The following is an 18,454-nucleotide window of genomic DNA, read 5'->3' as shown; positions in this document are numbered from 1 at the left end:
AAGAGTTCTCACTTCCAGGTGATAAGCAGACAATCATTAACTTAGATCCACAATGCAGGGAAGTTTCCACTGTCCATAACAGCCAAGATAAGGCTGAGAGATATTGTTATACTTCGGTCAGCTGGTCTATTTTAGACAGCACAGCATGAATTGCCTTTTCAGCTGGGCGCTGTAGCTTACACACTGGGATTACATCTCTTCCTATTCACAGGAGGTGGACAACAATGTAAAGGCCACATGTGACCAGCACTCACATGATAGCATACTGGTTTGTGTGAGCGTGCTCAAACGTGCTCAAATTCGAAGAACCACTGGAATAACAACAAAAGGTCCACACTGAGTTTACATACAAACGCATACACACAATAATGCACACAAACTATGACACATGGTACGCAGACCAGCGACCAGCTGGTCCAGAGTCAGAGATAGCTCTTTTTATGGCCTATCAACCAGAGGCTGTTCAAAGGCCGAGCCACTGACCTCGGACCTGGGAAAGTGAGATGAGTTCAATTAGCTCTCTCTAACTAGACAGAGAGGAATGTCTAGAAAAGGTCATCAAACGATCAACGAGCCCAGAGCTGACCTGACCAGAAGCACATGTTGCTTCATGTCGGCTTTATGACAGTGTCATGGCAGTGTCCACAGTCTATGGGACTTCATGTTGTCTTTATTACAGTGTCCATGGTCTATGGGACTTTATGTTGTCTTTATTACAGTGTCCATGGTTTATGGACTTTACTTTGTCTTTATGGCAGTGTCCATGGTCTATGGGACTTTATCTTGTCTTTATGGCAGTGTCCATTGTCTATGGGACTTTATGTTGTCTTTACTACAGTGTCCATGATCTATGGGACTTTATGTTGTCTTTATTACAGTGTCCATGGTTTATAGGAATTTATGTTGTCTTTATGGCAGTGTCCATGGTCTATGGGACATTATCTTGTATTTATGGTAGTGTCCATGGTCTATGGGACATTATCTTGTCTTTATGGCAGTGTCCATGGTCTATGGGACATTATCTTGTATTTATGGTAGTGTCCATGGTCTATGGGACATTATCTTGTCTTTATGGCAGTGTCCATGGTCTATGGGACTTTATGTTGTCTTTATGGCAGTGTCCATTGTCTATGGGACTTTATGTTGTCTTTACTACAGTGTCCATGATCTATGGGACTTTATGTTGTCTTTATTACAGTGTCCATGGTTTATAGGAATTTATGTTGTCTTTATGGCAGTGTCCATGGTCTATGGGACATTATCTTGTATTTATGGTAGTGTCCATGGTCTATGGGACATTATCTTGTCTTTATGGCAGTGTCCATGGTCTATGGGACATTATCTTGTATTTATGGTAGTGTCCATGGTCTATGGGACATTATCTTGTCTTTATGGCAGTGTCCATGGTCTATGGGACTTTATGTTGTCTTTATGACAGTGTCGGTGAGAATTGCTGAAGACGTGGCGGACGTAAAGACTGCTTAACTCTATGAGAGAAAGCAAGCAGTCTGGGCCCATCATCCTCACCTCACACTCACTATGTCAAGGCGCGGTCATGTGGCCATTCAACTTTGTGAGAACCCCTCACTATGTACATGTCATAAGCCTTTCTAGCAAGAAAGGAGCAATCGTCGCAAGACCCAAGGCCTTAAACATACTTTGAAATCCTGCGGCCAAGGCTTCTCATTAGGCCCAGACACATTGCATCTCATTACAAGTCCTTGGGTAATGCTAATCCCAAAGACAACGCCTTTACCAAGAGGACCACATGGGGCGAGACTGCCTGAGATCGCCCAGGGCCCTGAGTCCCGACGTACATGACAAAATCCCTGTTCAACTCTAATCCTGTTCCCATAGGCTCATGCCTAATAATTCTGGTCATAATCATGTAAGGAGTGCAAGAGAAATACTTCACCAACTTTAAGCCATCCCAACTGATTATGGAACAACTCTTTCATGTGGAGTCAGAGTTCATCTGTTACCTAAACGTTTCCCAGAACGTCACGTAAGCAGTAGGGAGAAGGTTCCTTTTTGAACCTAAACGTGCTGCAAAGCTGCTGTAGACTTGAACTGGGCAGGCTATCCACTTCACGTGATTGCTCACAGAACATAGGCTACTGTACCACAAGGTCACATATGCTGAGTGACTTACTGTACTTTTCTTTCTTCTAGGCCACAGTCTGCTTATTAAACTATTTGAGTGTAGGACCTTAGTCCAGAAGATACAGTTGAAGTCGGAAGTTTACATACACTTAGGTTGGAGTCATTGAAACTCGTTTTTCAACCACTCCACAAATTTCTTGTTAACAAATTATAGTTTTGGCAAGTCGGTTAGGACATCTACTTTGTGCATGACACAAGTAATTTTTCCAAAAATTGTTTACAGATTACAGTTTATTTCACGTAAAATTCACTGTATCACAATTCCAGTGGGACAGAAGTTTGCATACACTAAGTTGACTGTGCCTTTAAACAGCTTGGGAAATTCCAGAAAATTATGTCATGACTTTAGAAGCTTCTGATAGGCTAATTGACATCATTTGAGTCAATTGGAGGTGTACCTGTGGATGTATTTCAAGGCCTACCTTCAAACTCAGTGCCTCTTTGCTTGACATCATGGGAAAATCAAGAGAAATCAGCGAAGACCTCATAAAAAAATTGTAGACCTCCACAAGTCTGGTTCATCCTTGGGAGCAATTTCCAAACGCCTGAAGGTACCACGTTCATCTATAAACAATAGTACGCAAGTATAAACACCACGGAACCACGCAGCTGTCATGCTGCTCAGGAAGGAGACATGTTCTGTCTCCTAGAGATGAACGTACTTTGGAGCGAAAAGTGCAAATCAATCCCAGAACAACAGCAAAGGACTTTGTGAATATGCTGGAGGAAATGGGTACAAAAGTAACTATATCCACAGTAAAACGAGTCCTATATCGACATAACCTGAAAGGTCGCTCAGCAAGGAAGAAGCCACTGCTACAAAACCGCCATAAAAAAAGCCAGAATACAGTTTGCAACTGCATATGGGGACAAAGATTGTACTTTTTGGAGAAATGTCCTCTGGTCTGATGAAACAAAAATAGAACTGTTTGGCCATAATGACCATCGTTATGTTTGGAGGAAAAAGGGGGAGGCTTGCAAGCCAAAGAACACCATCCCAACCGTGAAGCACGGGGTGGCAGCATCATGTTGTGGGGGTGCTTTGCTGCAGGAGAGACTGGTGCACTTCACAAAATAGATGGCATCATGAGGAGGACAATTATGTGGATATATTGAAGCAACATCTCAAAACATCAGTCAGGAAGTTAAAGCTTGGTCGCAAATGAGTCTTCAAAATGGACAATGACCCCAAGCATACTTCTAAAGTTGTGGCAAAATGGCTTAAGAACAACAAAGTCAAGGTATTGGATTGGCCATCACAAAGCCCTGACCTCAATCCCATAGAAAATTTGTGGGCAGAACTGAAAAAGTATGTGCGAACAAGGAGGCCTACAAACCTGACTCAGTTACACCAGCTCTGTCAGGAGGAATGGGCCAAAGTTCACCCAACTTATTGTGGGAAGCTTGTGGAAGGCTACCCGAAACGTTTGGACCCAAGTTAAACAATTTAGAGGCAATGCTACCATATACTAATTGAGTGTATATAAACTTCTGACCCACTGGGAATGTGATGAAAGAAATAAAAGCTGAAATAAATCATTCTCTCTACTATTATTCTGCTATTTCACATTCTTAAAATAAAGTGGTGATCCTAACTGACCTAAGACAGGGAATTTTTACTGGGATTAAATGTCAGGAATTGTGAAAAACTGAGTTTAAATGTATTTGGCTAAGGTGTATGTAAATTTGAGTGGGTGTAGGGTGTCAGGTAGGGTGGAGGTGATATGATCCTTGACTAGTCTTTCAAAGCACATAACGAAAGTGAGTGCTACGGGGCGATAGTCGTTTAGCTCAGTTACCTTAGCTTTATTGGGAACATGAACAATAACAAGACTTGAAAATGGTTGTCTAGCAATGATCAACAACCAATTTGACAGAGCTTGAAGAATGTTGAAATGTTGCACAATCCAGGTGTGGAAAGACTTATCCAGACAGACTCACAATTGTAATCGCTGTCAAAGGTATTGACTCAGTGGTGTGAATACTTACAGTGCATTCGGAAAGTATTCAGACCCAATCAATTTTACATCCTTATTCTAAAATTGATTAAATTGTTTCCCCCCATCATCAATCTACACATAATTGCCAATAACGACAAAGCAAAAACAGGTTTAGACATTTTTCCTAATTTATTTAAATTAAAAACTGTAACATCACATTTACATAAGTATTCAGACCCTTTACTTAGTACTTTGTTGAAGCACCTTTGGCAGCCTCGAGTCTTCTTGGGTATGGTGCTACAAGCTTGGCACACCTGTATTTTGGGAGTTTCTCCCATTCTTCTCTGCAGATCCTCTCAAGCTCTGTCAGGTTGGATGGGGAGCGTTGCTGCACAGCTATTTTCTGGTTTCTCCAGAGATGTTCGATTGGGTTCAAGTCCGGGTTCTGGCTGGGCCACTCAAGGACATTCAGAGACTTGTCCCGAAGCCACTCCTGCGTTGTCTTGGCTGTGTGCTTAGGGTCGTTGTCCTGTTGGAGGGTGAACCTTCACCCCAGTCTGAGGTCCTGAGCAGGTTTTCATCAAGGATCGTTCTGTACTTTGCTCCATTCATCTTTCCCCCGATCTCACAAGAACATGAAGAACATCCCCTTAGCATGATGCTGCCACCACAATGATTCACCATAGGGATGGTGCCAGGTTTCCTCCAGACATGACGCTTGGTATTCAGGCCAAAGAATCTTGTTTCTCATGGTCTGAGAGTCCTTTAGGTGCCTTTTGGCAAACTCCAAGTGGGCTGTCATGTGCCTTTTACTGAGGAGTGGCTTCCGTCTGGCTACCATAAAGACCTGATTGGTGGAGTGCTCCCTGACCAAGGCCCTTCTCACCCAATTGCACAGTTTGGCCGGGCGGTCTTGATGGTTCCAAACTTCTTCCATTTAAGAATGATGGAGGCCACTGCGTTCTTGGGGACCTTCAATGCTGCAGAATTTTTCTGGTACCCTTTCACAGATCTGTGCCTCAACACAATCCTGTCTCGGAGCTCTACGGACAATTCCTTCGACCTCATGGCTTGGTCTTTGCTCTGACATTCACTGTCAACTGTGGGACCATTTACAGACAGTTGTGTGCCTTTCCAAATCATGTCCAATCAATTCAATTTACTACAGGTGGACTCCAATCAAGTTGTAGAAACATAAATAAACGTCAGTTAGTGCTAAACACGGCTGCTAGAATCCTGACTAGAACCAAAATATGTGATCATATTACTCCAGTGCTAGCCTCTCTACACTGGCTTCCTGTCAAGGCAAGGGCTGATTTCAAGGTTTTACTGCTAACCTACAAAGCATTACATGGGCTTGCTCCTACCTATCTTTCCGATTTGGTCCTGCCGTACATACCTACTCGTACGCTACGGTCACAAGACGCAGGGCTCCTTACTGTCCCTAGAATTTCTAATCAAACAGCTGGAGGAAGGGCTTTCTCCTATAGAGCTCCATTTATATGGAATGGTCTGCCTTCCCATGTGAGAGACGCAGACTCGGTCTCAACCTTTAAGTCTTTATTGAAGACTCATCTCTTCAGTAGGTCCTATGATTGAGTTTAGTCTGGCCCAGGAGTGTGAAGGTGAACGGAAAGGCACTGGAGCAACGAACCGCCCTTGCTGTCTCTGCCTGGCCGGTTCCCCTCTCTCCACTGGGATTCTCTGCCTCAAACCCTATTACAGGGGCTGAGTCACTGGCTTACTGGTGCTCTTCCATGCCGTCCCTAGGAGGGGTGCGTTACTTGAGTGGGTTGAGTCACTGACGTGGTCTTCCTGTCTGGGTTGGCGCCCCCCCTTGGGTTGTGCCATGGCGGAGATCTTTGTGGGCTATACTCGGCCTTGTCTCAGGATGGTAAGTTGGTGGTTGAAGATATCCCTCTAGTAGTGTGGGGGCTGTGCTTTGGCAAAGTGGGTGGGGTTATATCCTGCCTGTTTGGCCCTGTCCGAGGGTATCGTCGGACGGGGCCACAGTGTCTCCCGATCTCTCCTGTCTCAGCCTCCAGTATTTATGCTGCAGTAGTTTATGTGTCAGGGGGCTAGGGTCAGTCTGTTATATCTGGAGTACTTCTCCTGTCTTATCCGGTGTCCTGTGTGAATTTAAGTATGCTCTCTCTAATTCTCTCTTTCTCTCTTTCTTTCTCTCTCTCGGAGGACCTGAGCCCTATGACCATGCCTCAGGACTACATGGTCTGATGACTCCTTGCTGTCCCCAGTCCACCTGGCCGTGCTGCTGCTCCAGTTTCAACTGTTCTGCCTGCGGCTATGGAACCCTCACCTGTTCACTGGACGTGCTACCTGTCCCAGACCTGCTGTTTTCAACTCTCTAGAGACAGCAGGAGTGGTAGAAATACTCTGAATGATGGCTATGAAAAGCCAACTGACATTTACTCCTGAGGTGCTGGCCTGTTGCACCCTCGACAATCACTGTGATTATTATTATTTGACCCTGCTGGTCATCTATGAACATTTGAACATCTTGTGTTCTGTTATAATCTCTACCCGGCACAGCCAGAAGAGGACTGGCCACCCCTCATAGCCTGGTTCCTCTTTAGGTCCTGTCTTTTCTAGGGAGTTTTTCCTAGCCACCGTGGTTCTATACCTGTATTGCTTGCTGTTGGGTGGTTTTAGGCTGGGTTTCTGTACAGCATTTTGTGACATCAGCTGATGTAAGAAGGGCTTTATAAATACATTTGATTGATTGATTGATCTCAAGGATGATCAATGCAAACAGGATGCACCGGAGCTCATTTTGAGTTTCATAGCAAAGGTTCTGAATACTTATGCAAATAATATTCCAGTTATTTATTTTTAATACATTTGCAAAAATGTCTAAAAACCAGTTTTCGTTTTGTCATTATGGGGTATTGTATGTAGATTAATGAGGATAAAAATAAAAAAAGGAATACATTTTATAATAAGGCTGTAACATAACAAAATCTGGAAACTGGGAGGGGGTCTGAACACTTTCCGAATGCACAGCATTTTTTTGCATAAATTACTAAAACATGTTTTCACTGTCATTATGGGGTATTGTGTGTAGATGGGTGAGAAAAAAAAAATATTTAATCCATTTGGAGTTCAGGCTGTAACACAACAAAATGTGGAATAAGTCAAGGGGTATGAATACTTTAAGGCACTGTATATATTGCCTGTTGTGATGCCAGACTTGTAGATATTCCAGTTGGCATCGAACATGTTTTCTCCTTTCACAATACTTCAGAGATCTTATAAACCGGACAGTTGCACACCATCAGTCAACAACAGTAAAATCTGAAAATAGAAAGGGTGTTTCATCTTGCACTGTAAATCTTCTTTGTTTTCGTTGTGACCGACACTTGGATTCAAGATTCCTATCTGAGAAGGCCTTTTTTTATTTTAATTTGAAGTCAGTTAAGAACAAATTCTTATTTACAATGACGGCTTACCCCAGCCAAACCCTAACCCGGACGATGCTGGGCCAATTGTGCGCCGCCCTATGGGACTCCCAATCACGGCCGGTTGTCATACAGCCTGGAATCGATCCAGGGTCTGTAGTGACGCCTCTAGCACTGAGATGCAGTGCCTTAGACCGCTGCTCCACTCGGGAGCCCAAGCCTAGTTATATATCAGAAAGGTCGATTTTACAGCTAAGGTTAAGTACTGCCTCGTCTCTACCATACTGCTTATCACCGTTACCAAAGGCTGGAAACAATGTAATGTCTCCTTCTGAGAGAGACAAAAACAACAGCTTTGTGTCAAACTACCAGTGCAGCGCCCAGGAAACATTGTAACCGTTATAATTAAACCACTGGCCCAATGCCTACCTCTGTTCCACCCACACCGTCACCAGAATCTGCATGCAAACCTAACTGCCGTCCAAACACAACAACTCTCAAGATATCATTACGGCATTAAAACAGATTATAACCAGATGTAATTATCAGCCCATTATCTCCACTGTGGTGATGTGAAGGAAGACTTTCTCTTCTTGCAATTCTCCTCCATTTATAATTGACAGCACCAAAAACAACCAACAGTTGTAATAGGATCTATTGATGGATTGTCATAGATAATATTGGAGATCTTTGTTTGTTCAGGAGAACCAGAGTTATTCCTTTAAAACACGATTGTCAATGATCGTCCACCACAACTCAGCACATTCTCGAAACAGAAGGTGTGATGGGAGGCAACTTACACAATGCTCCCTCAACGTATACATTTACATAGTGTTCTTACCTTTGACCTCACACGGAGTGTCACCAGTACTCATTTTTAGACTCAATGGGAGATCGGATTCATTCAATCCCTCACATACTCCACACAGGGTGAAAGATAACATTTCTCTCATTAAAACGCTAACAAACACTGATACACGGCATGTTTTTGTTAAGATTTCACATTTATTTAAATCTGTTGATTTATAAACAGTCCTGGACAGTATCAGACAAGTGACACGCATCTGTCATTCTGTACCATTGAGGGTGTTTTCAGGACAGCTTGTGACAGGTACAGACCAAAATGTACACAACATTACCCTGATAGATATCACATTATAAAAACATTGTTATACAAAATATACATGCCATTTCTCATACATTTGTTTGTAGGGTTGATCAGTGGCTGTGCATTTTATGGCTGATGCCCCAAATAAAGGGATACATAAAGAGAGCATACAGACAGGCTTCTGAAAAATAAGAAGCAAATACAAGTCGGTATCTTCGGCAATTCACCCTGTCATCATACGGTTGCTGGAGAGGAGAACGAGTACCGGTGAACTCAATATTTGAGCTTACAGTTCTGTAATTACAAAAATATAGTGACCAACCGTGGGGTGAAAACCTTGCGACTCTCATGGAAGGGTGAACATCTACAGTTTTAAATGACAAAGCGAGACATCAGACCCTGTACAGTCTAAAGGACATTGGATGGCATCATTGGCATGACTCCAACAAAGTATTTGGGTTAAGTGTAACTTACAGTGGGCACCACTCAATGACCATGTGTTCCTCAATCTAATCTCCTCAACCCGACAGAGTGAGACAACGCTCTCGGCAGCTCTTAGACTCCCATTAGTTGAGTTGAGTGGCTATTGGATGGAAATCGCCGAGCTCATGACGATCAAAGTTCTCCAGCTCAAGTAGGTTGAGTGGAGATCAATGGGGGGGGGGGGGGTTGTTGAAAGCTCTCCAAAAGGTCTGACCATTAACATGTATTGATGAGGCGCTCTTCTCTGTCTGGGGGAGCTCAGTCCCTCACTGTGTGGTCTGCTGACAGTGACAGCAGCTGTATCAACAGACACTTAAATGTAGCACTGAAGCAGACAGGCCGACATGCACAACCTGGGCTAGGGCCCTCAGTCGGTCATGTGGTTAAACACACCCACACACACACACCAGGCGTAAGCCTCCACCACCTGACGTAATGACCACCACCAGAGGACCATGGGGCCAGGTCATGCTGCTGACAGTGACGATTAGGGCCAGATGGAATCTGTGGAAAAGTCTCTTATCAATATCTCTAAAGTCTATAAATGTAGTTGATTGTAGATATGAATGTATTGTAGCTTGTAGTATTAGTATTGTAGCGGTATTTGGTTTGAGTTTAATTCCATGTTAATCCCTCAGTTTATTTTAGTCTAGCTCTGCCAATGAGATCTGCTGGCTGTTTGATTACAGAGTGGTGGATAACATAAAAGAAATGAACATGTATAAGGTATAAGGACAGGATGAATACATACAGCATGCCGCACATTAGGATATAGTATATATATATTTTTTGTATTTGTTGTATTTGGCCAATTCATGTGAGGGAGTATAAAAGTACATGAAGATCCCAGTCTTTTCCCCTCCCCAGCCATTAGTTTATATAGAAGTCATTATTGCTCAGAGTTCAACTCGCTCTTTGCTCCATTATATTGACAATCATGCTGATGGGTTTACACCTTGATCTTCTCCGATAGCACTCTACTCAGACGTTAGAGTTCAGACTAGCTCAAGCAGAAAGGGAGTGGTTGGAGCCCAGTCCTGTCAGTCTCTTTACAATCCATCAATCAGTGTCTCTCACCCCCAGTCCCCAATCCATCCCCTCACTCTACTAAGCCGTGGGTCATTGGTCATTCCTTTTGACTAGGGTTGCAAAATTCCCTGAACTTTTAATAAAATCCCTGGTTTTCCAGAAATCCTAGTTGGAAGACTCCCGATTTCCTGCTTATTCCCTTCTGATTTCGGGAATCCTCCAACTGGGATTTCGGGAAAACCAGGGAATTTATTGAAAGTTCCTGGTATTTTGCAACCCTAATTTTGACCAAAGTGGGGTCATGTGAGCGGAGCTAAGACAGAAGTCCTTCAATCCATATGAACAACATAGGCTTGTCGGAACACGTTTCCAGTCCCAGTTTCATAGTCAATATCCTCTCCTCTCTCTACTGAATACAGACGTACTTCTTCCACCACGACTTGGACAGTGTCTTCATCTTATCGGCAGTGCTGCGCACCTTCCTCTCCCGCCGCGCCCTCCTATCGGCGTGCTTCATCCCCACGGCGATGGCCGCGTCAAACACCTCCTTCAGGTTCTTCTGGGTGAGCGCCGAGCACTCCACGTACGCCACGGCGTCCACTTTGTCCGCCAGTGTACGGGCGTCCACCTCGGCCACGGGCCTCTCCCGCCGGCGGGCCAGCTCGATCAGCACCTTGACGTCCTCGCGCAGGTCACACTGGGTTCCCACCAGCAGCATAGGCACGAGCGGGCAGCGCCGGCGGATCTCTGGGACCCACTTCTCCCAGACGTTCTGGAAGGAGGCAGGGCTGACCACGCTGAAGCAGAGGAGGAGGGCGTCAGTGCGTGAGTAGCAGAAGTGACGGAGCTTATCGAATTCATCCTGAGGAGAGAGGAGGGAGAGAGACACACAAGGGACATGGGGGGGTTAGTGAGAGGTTGACATTCAGCAGTAACACAGGGCCAGTGCCATTATATGGGAACCCAAACAAATGGTGAACTGAGTATCTTGAAAAAAGTTGACTTGGCATAAACATTGACAAACAAGTGCAGAAGGGGAAAAAAAGCGTATGGGAGAAGTTGTTTAGGCAACTATATTTCCCCCCCAAAAATGTATGTTTATAGAAGACTGAAGAAGACCGATGGAGTGGGAGAGTGGATAGACCAGCAGTGACTTCTAAAATACTCTTTTAAAAAAACTGCTGGATACTGAAATTAATCGTCTTTAGGTTTTGCAGATCCAAGCACGGATGATGTTATATAAAATCCATCAAGGTATTACAAACACTTTCCAAAGCACCTAATCCCTAGTTAGTTGAGATTTACCAACTCTAGTGTGCGATGTATTTCACTTCAAAGTTCACACAAACAAACCAGCTTCAAACCAACACATTTCAGTAATCGCTTTATAGGTCAATGCTAACCAAGCAGGCAGAATGTCAGTTGAAAATAAATGGTGGAGATAATCTCTCGATAACAAACTGTGTGAGAAAAGTCTGTTTATGTTGAGCAGTAAAGCCAAACTGATTTCCCAAATTAACATTGAGGAGCCACAGAACATTGGATAACAAGGGCCTCCCACATCCTTGAGTACACAGATTAAGGCTGGCAGAAACTTGACACAAACCCCTCTCTCTTTATCCACTTTCAGAAGCCTGACATGGAAAGGTACTTTTTTATATTCAGGAGCCTCTGAGTGAAAGACTTTTCACACACTTTTCCTTTCCAAATCATACTTTCGCCTTAAGTGTCTGCAAACTGAGGTGATGGCGCAGAGATATTGGCTAACATACAAAACGCATCAATCTTTCGGAGCAGGGAGTGACTGTTTAATTAACAGGGTAATTCTTATGAATCCAGTTTTAAAATGTCTGTAGCAAATTGAGTTACAAAACCATGATGCATCTGCAAGAATCAACTATCATTCTGAGGACTAAGATGTTTAGTTTTGGGGAAAGGGTCTTATTTTAAATACATTAGACATTTTCGCCTGAACTTTGTACATTTTCACCCCAAATTCACATTACCGAAATGCATCCAGATTAAATTCAGGTAATTTTATTTAAAACATTATTTAGAAAAACATTATTTGAATAAAACACAATATGTTGCTGTAGTTTGTCGATAAATCATAAAAATGGTATACAAGTTGAAGTTTACAAAAAAACTTTACCCCACTTGGCCTTCTCATTAAAGAAATGGCTAAAGAGCTCAAATGTATATTTTTTATAATAATTGTATAATTTCTTTAGACCTATTTTTTTTCTTCAGTGTTATGTTTAACGCAAGTATTTTCATTAGGGGAGCAATGTTAAAAAATATCCGTAATATTGATTTATTTATTACTTTTTGTATGAAAACGTGGGTAAAATGCATAATATCTGATCAAAAAACATAATAATTATGAAATAGATAAGTACAGATGCTAATCTCAGTGATTCAAGAGGACATTTCGTAAAAAATGACACTTGATGTTTTTTTGTTTGTTTACCGTTTCGCGAGAATGACCAAATAGCCACGTTGCTATTGTTTATCTCAGGCTTTCTCAGGCTGTGGTATCTGTTCTTCTGTTATGAAAGTACATATATGTACAGTAGGTGTTAGTTGACTTTATCTGCTTGTTTTTTCCCCCCAGGTCTCTGACTGTGAGAGTGGGGGATTTAGAAGTTGTGTACAAAGTGGGCAGATCCGTGCAGCCCTAAGACAACAGTGTGGAGTTCACTACAGTGCATGTACGCTGTGAAGTGTTGGGGCCTTGTGTTCGTTCCAATGGTTGTGAACTCTACACTCAACCAAACACAGTCAAGTCTTCTTAGGCATTGATGAAGACATGACATGAAAACTATGAAATAACACATATGGAATCATGTTAAACAAATCATCAGACCAAAGGTCTTCATGTCTTAAAGTAACAGACTGTAATTTCTCTGCTTATTTGAGCTGTTCTTGCCATAATATGGACTTGGTCTTTTACCAAATAGGGCTATCTTCTGTATACCACCCCTACCTTGCCACAACTGATTGGCTCAAACGCATCAAAGGAAATAAATTCCACACCTGTTAATTGAAATGCATTCCAGGTGACTACCTCATGAAGCTGGTTGAGAGAATGCCAAGATTGTGCAAAGCTGTCATCAAGGCAAAGGGTGGCTACTTTGAAGAATATATTTTGATATTTTGATTTGTTTAACACTTTTTTGGTTATTACATGATTCCATATGTGTTATTTCATAGTTTTGATGTCTTCACTATTATTCTACAATGTTGAAAATAGTAAAAATAAAGAAAAACCCTGGAATGAGTAGGTGTGTCCAAACATATTATATGAAATTCAAAATGTATATCTTATGTTGTTCTTCTCTACTACGGTTTGGTACTTTGTCATGTATTTGTACATTTTACGTGGACCCCAGAAAGAGTAGCTGCTGCATGTGCAGTAGCAAATGGGGATCCCAATAAACTAAACTAAACTATGCTCTCTGGGTTGTAGCTATAGAATGAGATTACGACACCACCCATGCCCAGAGAGAAAACACCAGGGCTTTCACAACCTGTTCCCTTTCTAGAACAATCTAACCATGTTAAAAAGGCTTGGCATGACGCTCAGAGCTCAGGGGCACAACTCTCAGTTACACCAACCGTGCCTGCCTATGCCTGCACAACTACAGAGAGGGGTGAGGGGAAGAGAGGGAGAGCAGAACAAGATTTTAAAAAACAGCTACCTGCTGCGATTGCGTCGTCTCCCTCCCTCCTAGCGGTTGCCACACAACGTGGCTTCACCCCAGATCGGTTCTGTTCTAATGAGTTCACGCCGTTCTACCGCCCTCTCACCATTCCCAAATCCCTCCTCTCAACCCCCATCCCCAAAATTTATGCCAATGAATTTGCCTGGTTGCAGCAGAGCCCAGGAATTCATCTCTCTCTAGGGGGGGTGTTAGAGAGACATTCCCAGGAGACACCAGCGGGCCCCACAGCTGCCACAGAGTTGTGGGAAAGCCTGGGAAATAAGACGGTGCCCCAGAATTCTGCCCTGAGCAATACCCGCCAGCAAAGACAGCATGCAAGAGTGGTGGACAAAAGCCAACACTGTCCCTGACACTAAAATCATGTGACATGTATGAGAACCATGCAGAAGGCGGAGAACGGCCGTTGGGGAAGTTCAGGGGGGCTCAGCATCCGTTCTCCTCTGGGCATTACATGCATGTGACAGAGAATGATGGACGCAGCGATGCAGCATCAACTGGCGAAGCATACTATGTGGAAGCACTGCATGTAGTATGTGGAGGGTTGCTCTGCTGCATGTCGATATGAGGCTGTTGTGCTCACCTGTCCAGCAGTGTCACAGAGCTGTAGTCTCACAGGGTGTCCATCCACCTGCACCACCGCTGTAGGGGAGAGAGAGAGAGAGCTAAATCACCTGCTGTCAGCAGAGCTATTGTCCCATCTGCCTCCCCATTACTCCACCAGACACTTTAAACAAACATGCACACACACAGAGGGAGAGAGAGGCCTCTGACAAGCCAGTTTGACATACTTCATACCTACTGGACACAGTGGACAGAAACCTCACCCATCCCCCTAACTCAGAGTGGGGGCCTTGTCTCGACCGCCCACTCGCCCAGTTAAAGTAAAGGCAATAACTACTCTTTCATATCATATTCTGTGTTCTTTCAAGCTTTGAAAGCCCTGCCAAGCGGTCTACAGAGGAAAACAAAGCCGATTTGTTTGTTTAGTGACTCTCCCAATTACCCTCTCCAGATTGGAAGAGTGCTATGAGTCATGCCACTAGCAGTTTCATTATAAGCCATGTTTCAAAAGAGCCCAATGTGGTGAAGCTTATGGAAGCGTTTACAATGCGCCCGGGGTATACGGTCACGCCCCCTGATCAAAGAGCTGCAGGGACTTCTCCTCATTAAACCCAGCGCCGTGTGCAATCATTCCCAAATCCCTGACATATGATCTGCCTTGAATTCTACTTGGGCCCAAAACTCCCTGCCCTCCCCCTCTCTTTCCTCTACCCCAAGTGTCACCTGTGAAGTTGCATAACTGCCCAGAAATCAGCTTTCAAAAGAGGGCTCTGATTCCAGGGACGGATACATGACATCATCAAATGGGGCCCCCAACTGCACAATCCCTCTCTGTCACTGGGGCAAAAGACAATCTCAGCTCAGAGCCATTGCAACAGATGTGTCCATTACAGTATAGCAGAGACGTGGCTTTTGGGTCAAGTGCTGACAACAATGGCCAGAGTTGTGCAATCCAAAACCATGCCTGCACATGTTCAACAAGCATGTTCTGTTCAGTTTAGGCCTACAACTTCAATTTCTGCGGGCAGTGAGGAAGGGATGAATATTAGTGTGTGTATAAGCCTATCAAAATATGCAATATTCTGATTCAGAACCTTCCATGGCAGTTGGAATAAGTCTAGTAAGGTATTCAGAGTAATAGAATTGTTATAATAGATGTATATTGCTGATGAACGGATAAGGGCAGCTGTGTCTAATTATCATTTTGGATGGGCATAAAGAGGGTGTCACATTTTCCTAATCAAGCCTCATCATGTCATGCAAGTTTAGATGAATTCAGACATTGTGTTTTGGTGGAGGTTTCCTGAGATCAAAGTTTATAGGGAAAACTTCAAAAGGAAGGATAGGCCTCTCCTGTGATAATGACACGATAACGTCAGTGTGTGCCGCGGTTTTCATCACTTGCCAACGGAGGTTAGTTTCAACTAGTATACTGATGAACTTTTCCACTGTTTTGTACATTAGACAAAACTTCACTGGTGGCAGCATTTTGGAAAATGGAACTCTGCCAACTGGAACATACAACAAGCAAGGACGTATAAAATTACCAGGGCGTATAGTTTGCGTGCAATAATACAAAGACCTACAACAGACAGTCGCTGCTGTTAGCCTCCTGGGCAAGTAAAGTTCGGTGATTCGTTCCGCAGAATGGGTGGCTGCAAGGGAGAGCCAGCGCATTTCACCGTTACAATATAAAAAATGTTCACTATGGTCAATTAAGGCTTTATTGCAATGTGCAATATAAGGGTGTTGACCCATAATCAAAATCAAAACGTAGCAATGTGCAACAGAAAACATGTTTTATGTTTATTATTTTATCTGGCTGGGAAGTTGCAGATTTCATGTCTATAGGAGGAAAATGTATCATTATTTTTGTCCAAGAATAGTGCCACAGATGGTTTTAACTGGCTCACCTGAAAAGTCATCAAACGCGGTGGGGACGTATTTTGTTGGATAGCCATTTGTTGTGTAGCTGACAACCAGGCTGGTCTTCCCAACCGCTCCATCGCCGAGTAGTACGCACTTCAACACCCGCTCCTGAGCCTCGCCTGGCCGGGTAGTTTGGTGTTTGTGAGGCGGCACTGGAGGAGCCATGGTCTTGTTATAATCCATTGGAACTGGAGGTGACATTCAGCACTTGTTACAAACACCTTTTCCTTACTCCAGTAGGAGCAAATAAAGAGAGCACCATGAGAATGTCTTCTGTAGCCTATAATATATTTGTCTATAGCATTTATTTTTAAAATAAATCAAAGTAGTGGTCTTGTGATCTCCCAAAGAACTAATAATAACTATGTGTAAAAAGTTGAAAACAGTCACTTCTCCCGGGTTTGAATACTCCAATCCGTTACTATAATCTGTTAGACATTGGAGGAGGATGGTGTGCTTTATAACCTCAAGCGTGATTTGACTATTCCCTCCCCTCTCCTCCACCATTGCGTTTTGAAAGGAGCGAGTTGATGGACACGCCTTCTGCCAGTGGAAAAATTTGCACATGTTATCTACCTGGCAGTTTGTGTACTGCACTGGTCTCCAATTTTATTCAACCAGGGGTCCTGGACATAGTTAACAATAATTTGTACACTGCAAATTGACCGCAAGAATCCAAACAAATATAGTATTTGACAAAAACAGATTAGACGAAAACACAATTATTTCAAATCTTGACTACAATGGGATATGATCACATATGCTTCTTTATTTATGCGTGGGAATACTTGGGAACAATATTCTAAATTAAAATAACTTTGAGCTGATTTCCTGGTGATTTTACAGTCTTATGTCCAACAACGAAAATTATAAAAATTAAAATGTTTTTTTTTTTTGCTCACAACCCTGGTGTACTGTATTCAAATGTAGGATATTGAACACCTCAAATAATTAATAGGCATGCATTGTGTAGCCCACCATTCCCTGTTCCTATTCATTTTAGAATATATAACAGGAAGGGAAAAACTTGAAAGGCAACTTTTCGAGGACTTTGACACGCATTTCCCCTTTGGCAATTTACCTACTAACTATTTAAAATGAGGGCCAGTAACACAAAACATAATTCTACAAAAAATGAGGCCCAACCCTTCAACTGTTCACATTAATTGGCTTTGTCAAGCAGCTGGTTTGAAAGTGAATTGTGGCACACCTTTAACAGATTTAGGCTGATGCAATATTATTTCGATGTCCTACAGTGAGAACAGACTAAACAAAAAGACAGAGCCAATATGCCTACAAACCGGAACTAATACACATTTAACGCCTAGTTTGAGGTAAGGGCATGTTGAGACTTGTCAAGGTAAACCAGTTTAAATGACCCAATTTCCTTCTGTCACGTGTCGACTTTTTAGAAATGCACAAACTGAAACGCCAGTGAGGCACATGGTCGAGTTTGCTCTCGGCCCATACATTATGTAGCCTACTGCACTATATTTGAGGCCTGAGCAAGCAGTTCTGCATTTCCAGTCAATTCCGTAATTTCTGGTTAATTTTACCATCACCAATTCTAAAGATATCTCAGCCTCGCGGATATTTGCATATTAAGTTCTGCAGAGTCACAGTCGATCAAGTGTAAATGTCGTATTCAAAATCAAAATGGAGTGACACCTTCACTATTAATCTGTGACACTGTATTACTGTTGCAGGAGATGGATTGGCTTTTGTCGCCTCCCTGTGGTAAAAAGCTAGTCATCAAATGGCAACGATAACACTCCCTTTTTCTTTTAGTTTAGCTTAAAAACGTTTATATTAAAAACTCGGAGTCTTATCCTCTCTCTCTTTCTCTCTCTCTCTCTCTCTCTCTCACACACACACATAACGTGGTGGGAAACACATAAAGGAGTCAAACACTAGACTCGTCAAAATGTTGATTTAATTGTCAAGATTTTGTGTTTAATATCTTATTGCAAGATTAAACGTTTGGGTACCCATTTGATTTTTGGATGATACAAAATAATTAATGTTGGTCTATGTATAATAAAAGTAATGGCATTTAACTTGAGGTTTGATAAGACTTGCTCTCCTGTCCTTGCCTCTTCT

The 18,454-nt window shown here is 42.9% G+C and overlaps 1 protein-coding gene across 1 annotated transcript; it reads right to left on the bottom strand.

The window, feature by feature from the left end:
• Positions 1-8,504: 8,504 nt before the first annotated feature.
• LOC139547703 (rho-related GTP-binding protein RhoU-like) lies at positions 8,505-16,787 on the bottom strand. The gene is made up of 3 exons (XM_071356705.1): positions 16,339-16,787; positions 14,445-14,503; positions 8,505-11,001 (listed from the first exon to the last, which is right to left on the bottom strand). Exons 1-3 carry the CDS (start codon positions 16,553-16,555, stop codon positions 10,546-10,548), a joined length of 732 nt encoding a protein of 243 aa, XP_071212806.1. The 5' UTR covers positions 16,556-16,787; the 3' UTR covers positions 8,505-10,545.
• Between the last annotated feature and the right edge of the window lie 1,667 nt (positions 16,788-18,454).

The sequence above is a fragment of the Salvelinus alpinus genome, chromosome 21 (assembly GCF_045679555.1).
Source record: "Salvelinus alpinus chromosome 21, SLU_Salpinus.1, whole genome shotgun sequence".
Lineage (NCBI taxonomy): Eukaryota > Metazoa > Chordata > Actinopteri > Salmoniformes > Salmonidae > Salvelinus > Salvelinus alpinus.
This window is presented reverse-complemented; position numbering and strand designations above follow the sequence as displayed.

What these genes read in the sequence shown, in the direction of transcription:
- LOC139547703 (XM_071356705.1), bottom strand. Translation starts at nt 16,555, where the DNA reads ATGTCACCTCCAGTTCCAATGGATTATAACAAGACCATGGCTCCTCCA. An exon ending in CGCGTTTGATGACTTTTCAG is followed by an intron (nt 14,504 to 16,338) that starts GTGAGCCAGTTA and finishes TCTCCCCTACAG; the next exon opens with CGGTGGTGCAGGTGGATGGA. An exon ending in TCTGTGACACTGCTGGACAG is followed by an intron (nt 11,002 to 14,444) that starts GTGAGCACAACA and finishes CTCTCTCCTCAG; the next exon opens with GATGAATTCGATAAGCTCCG.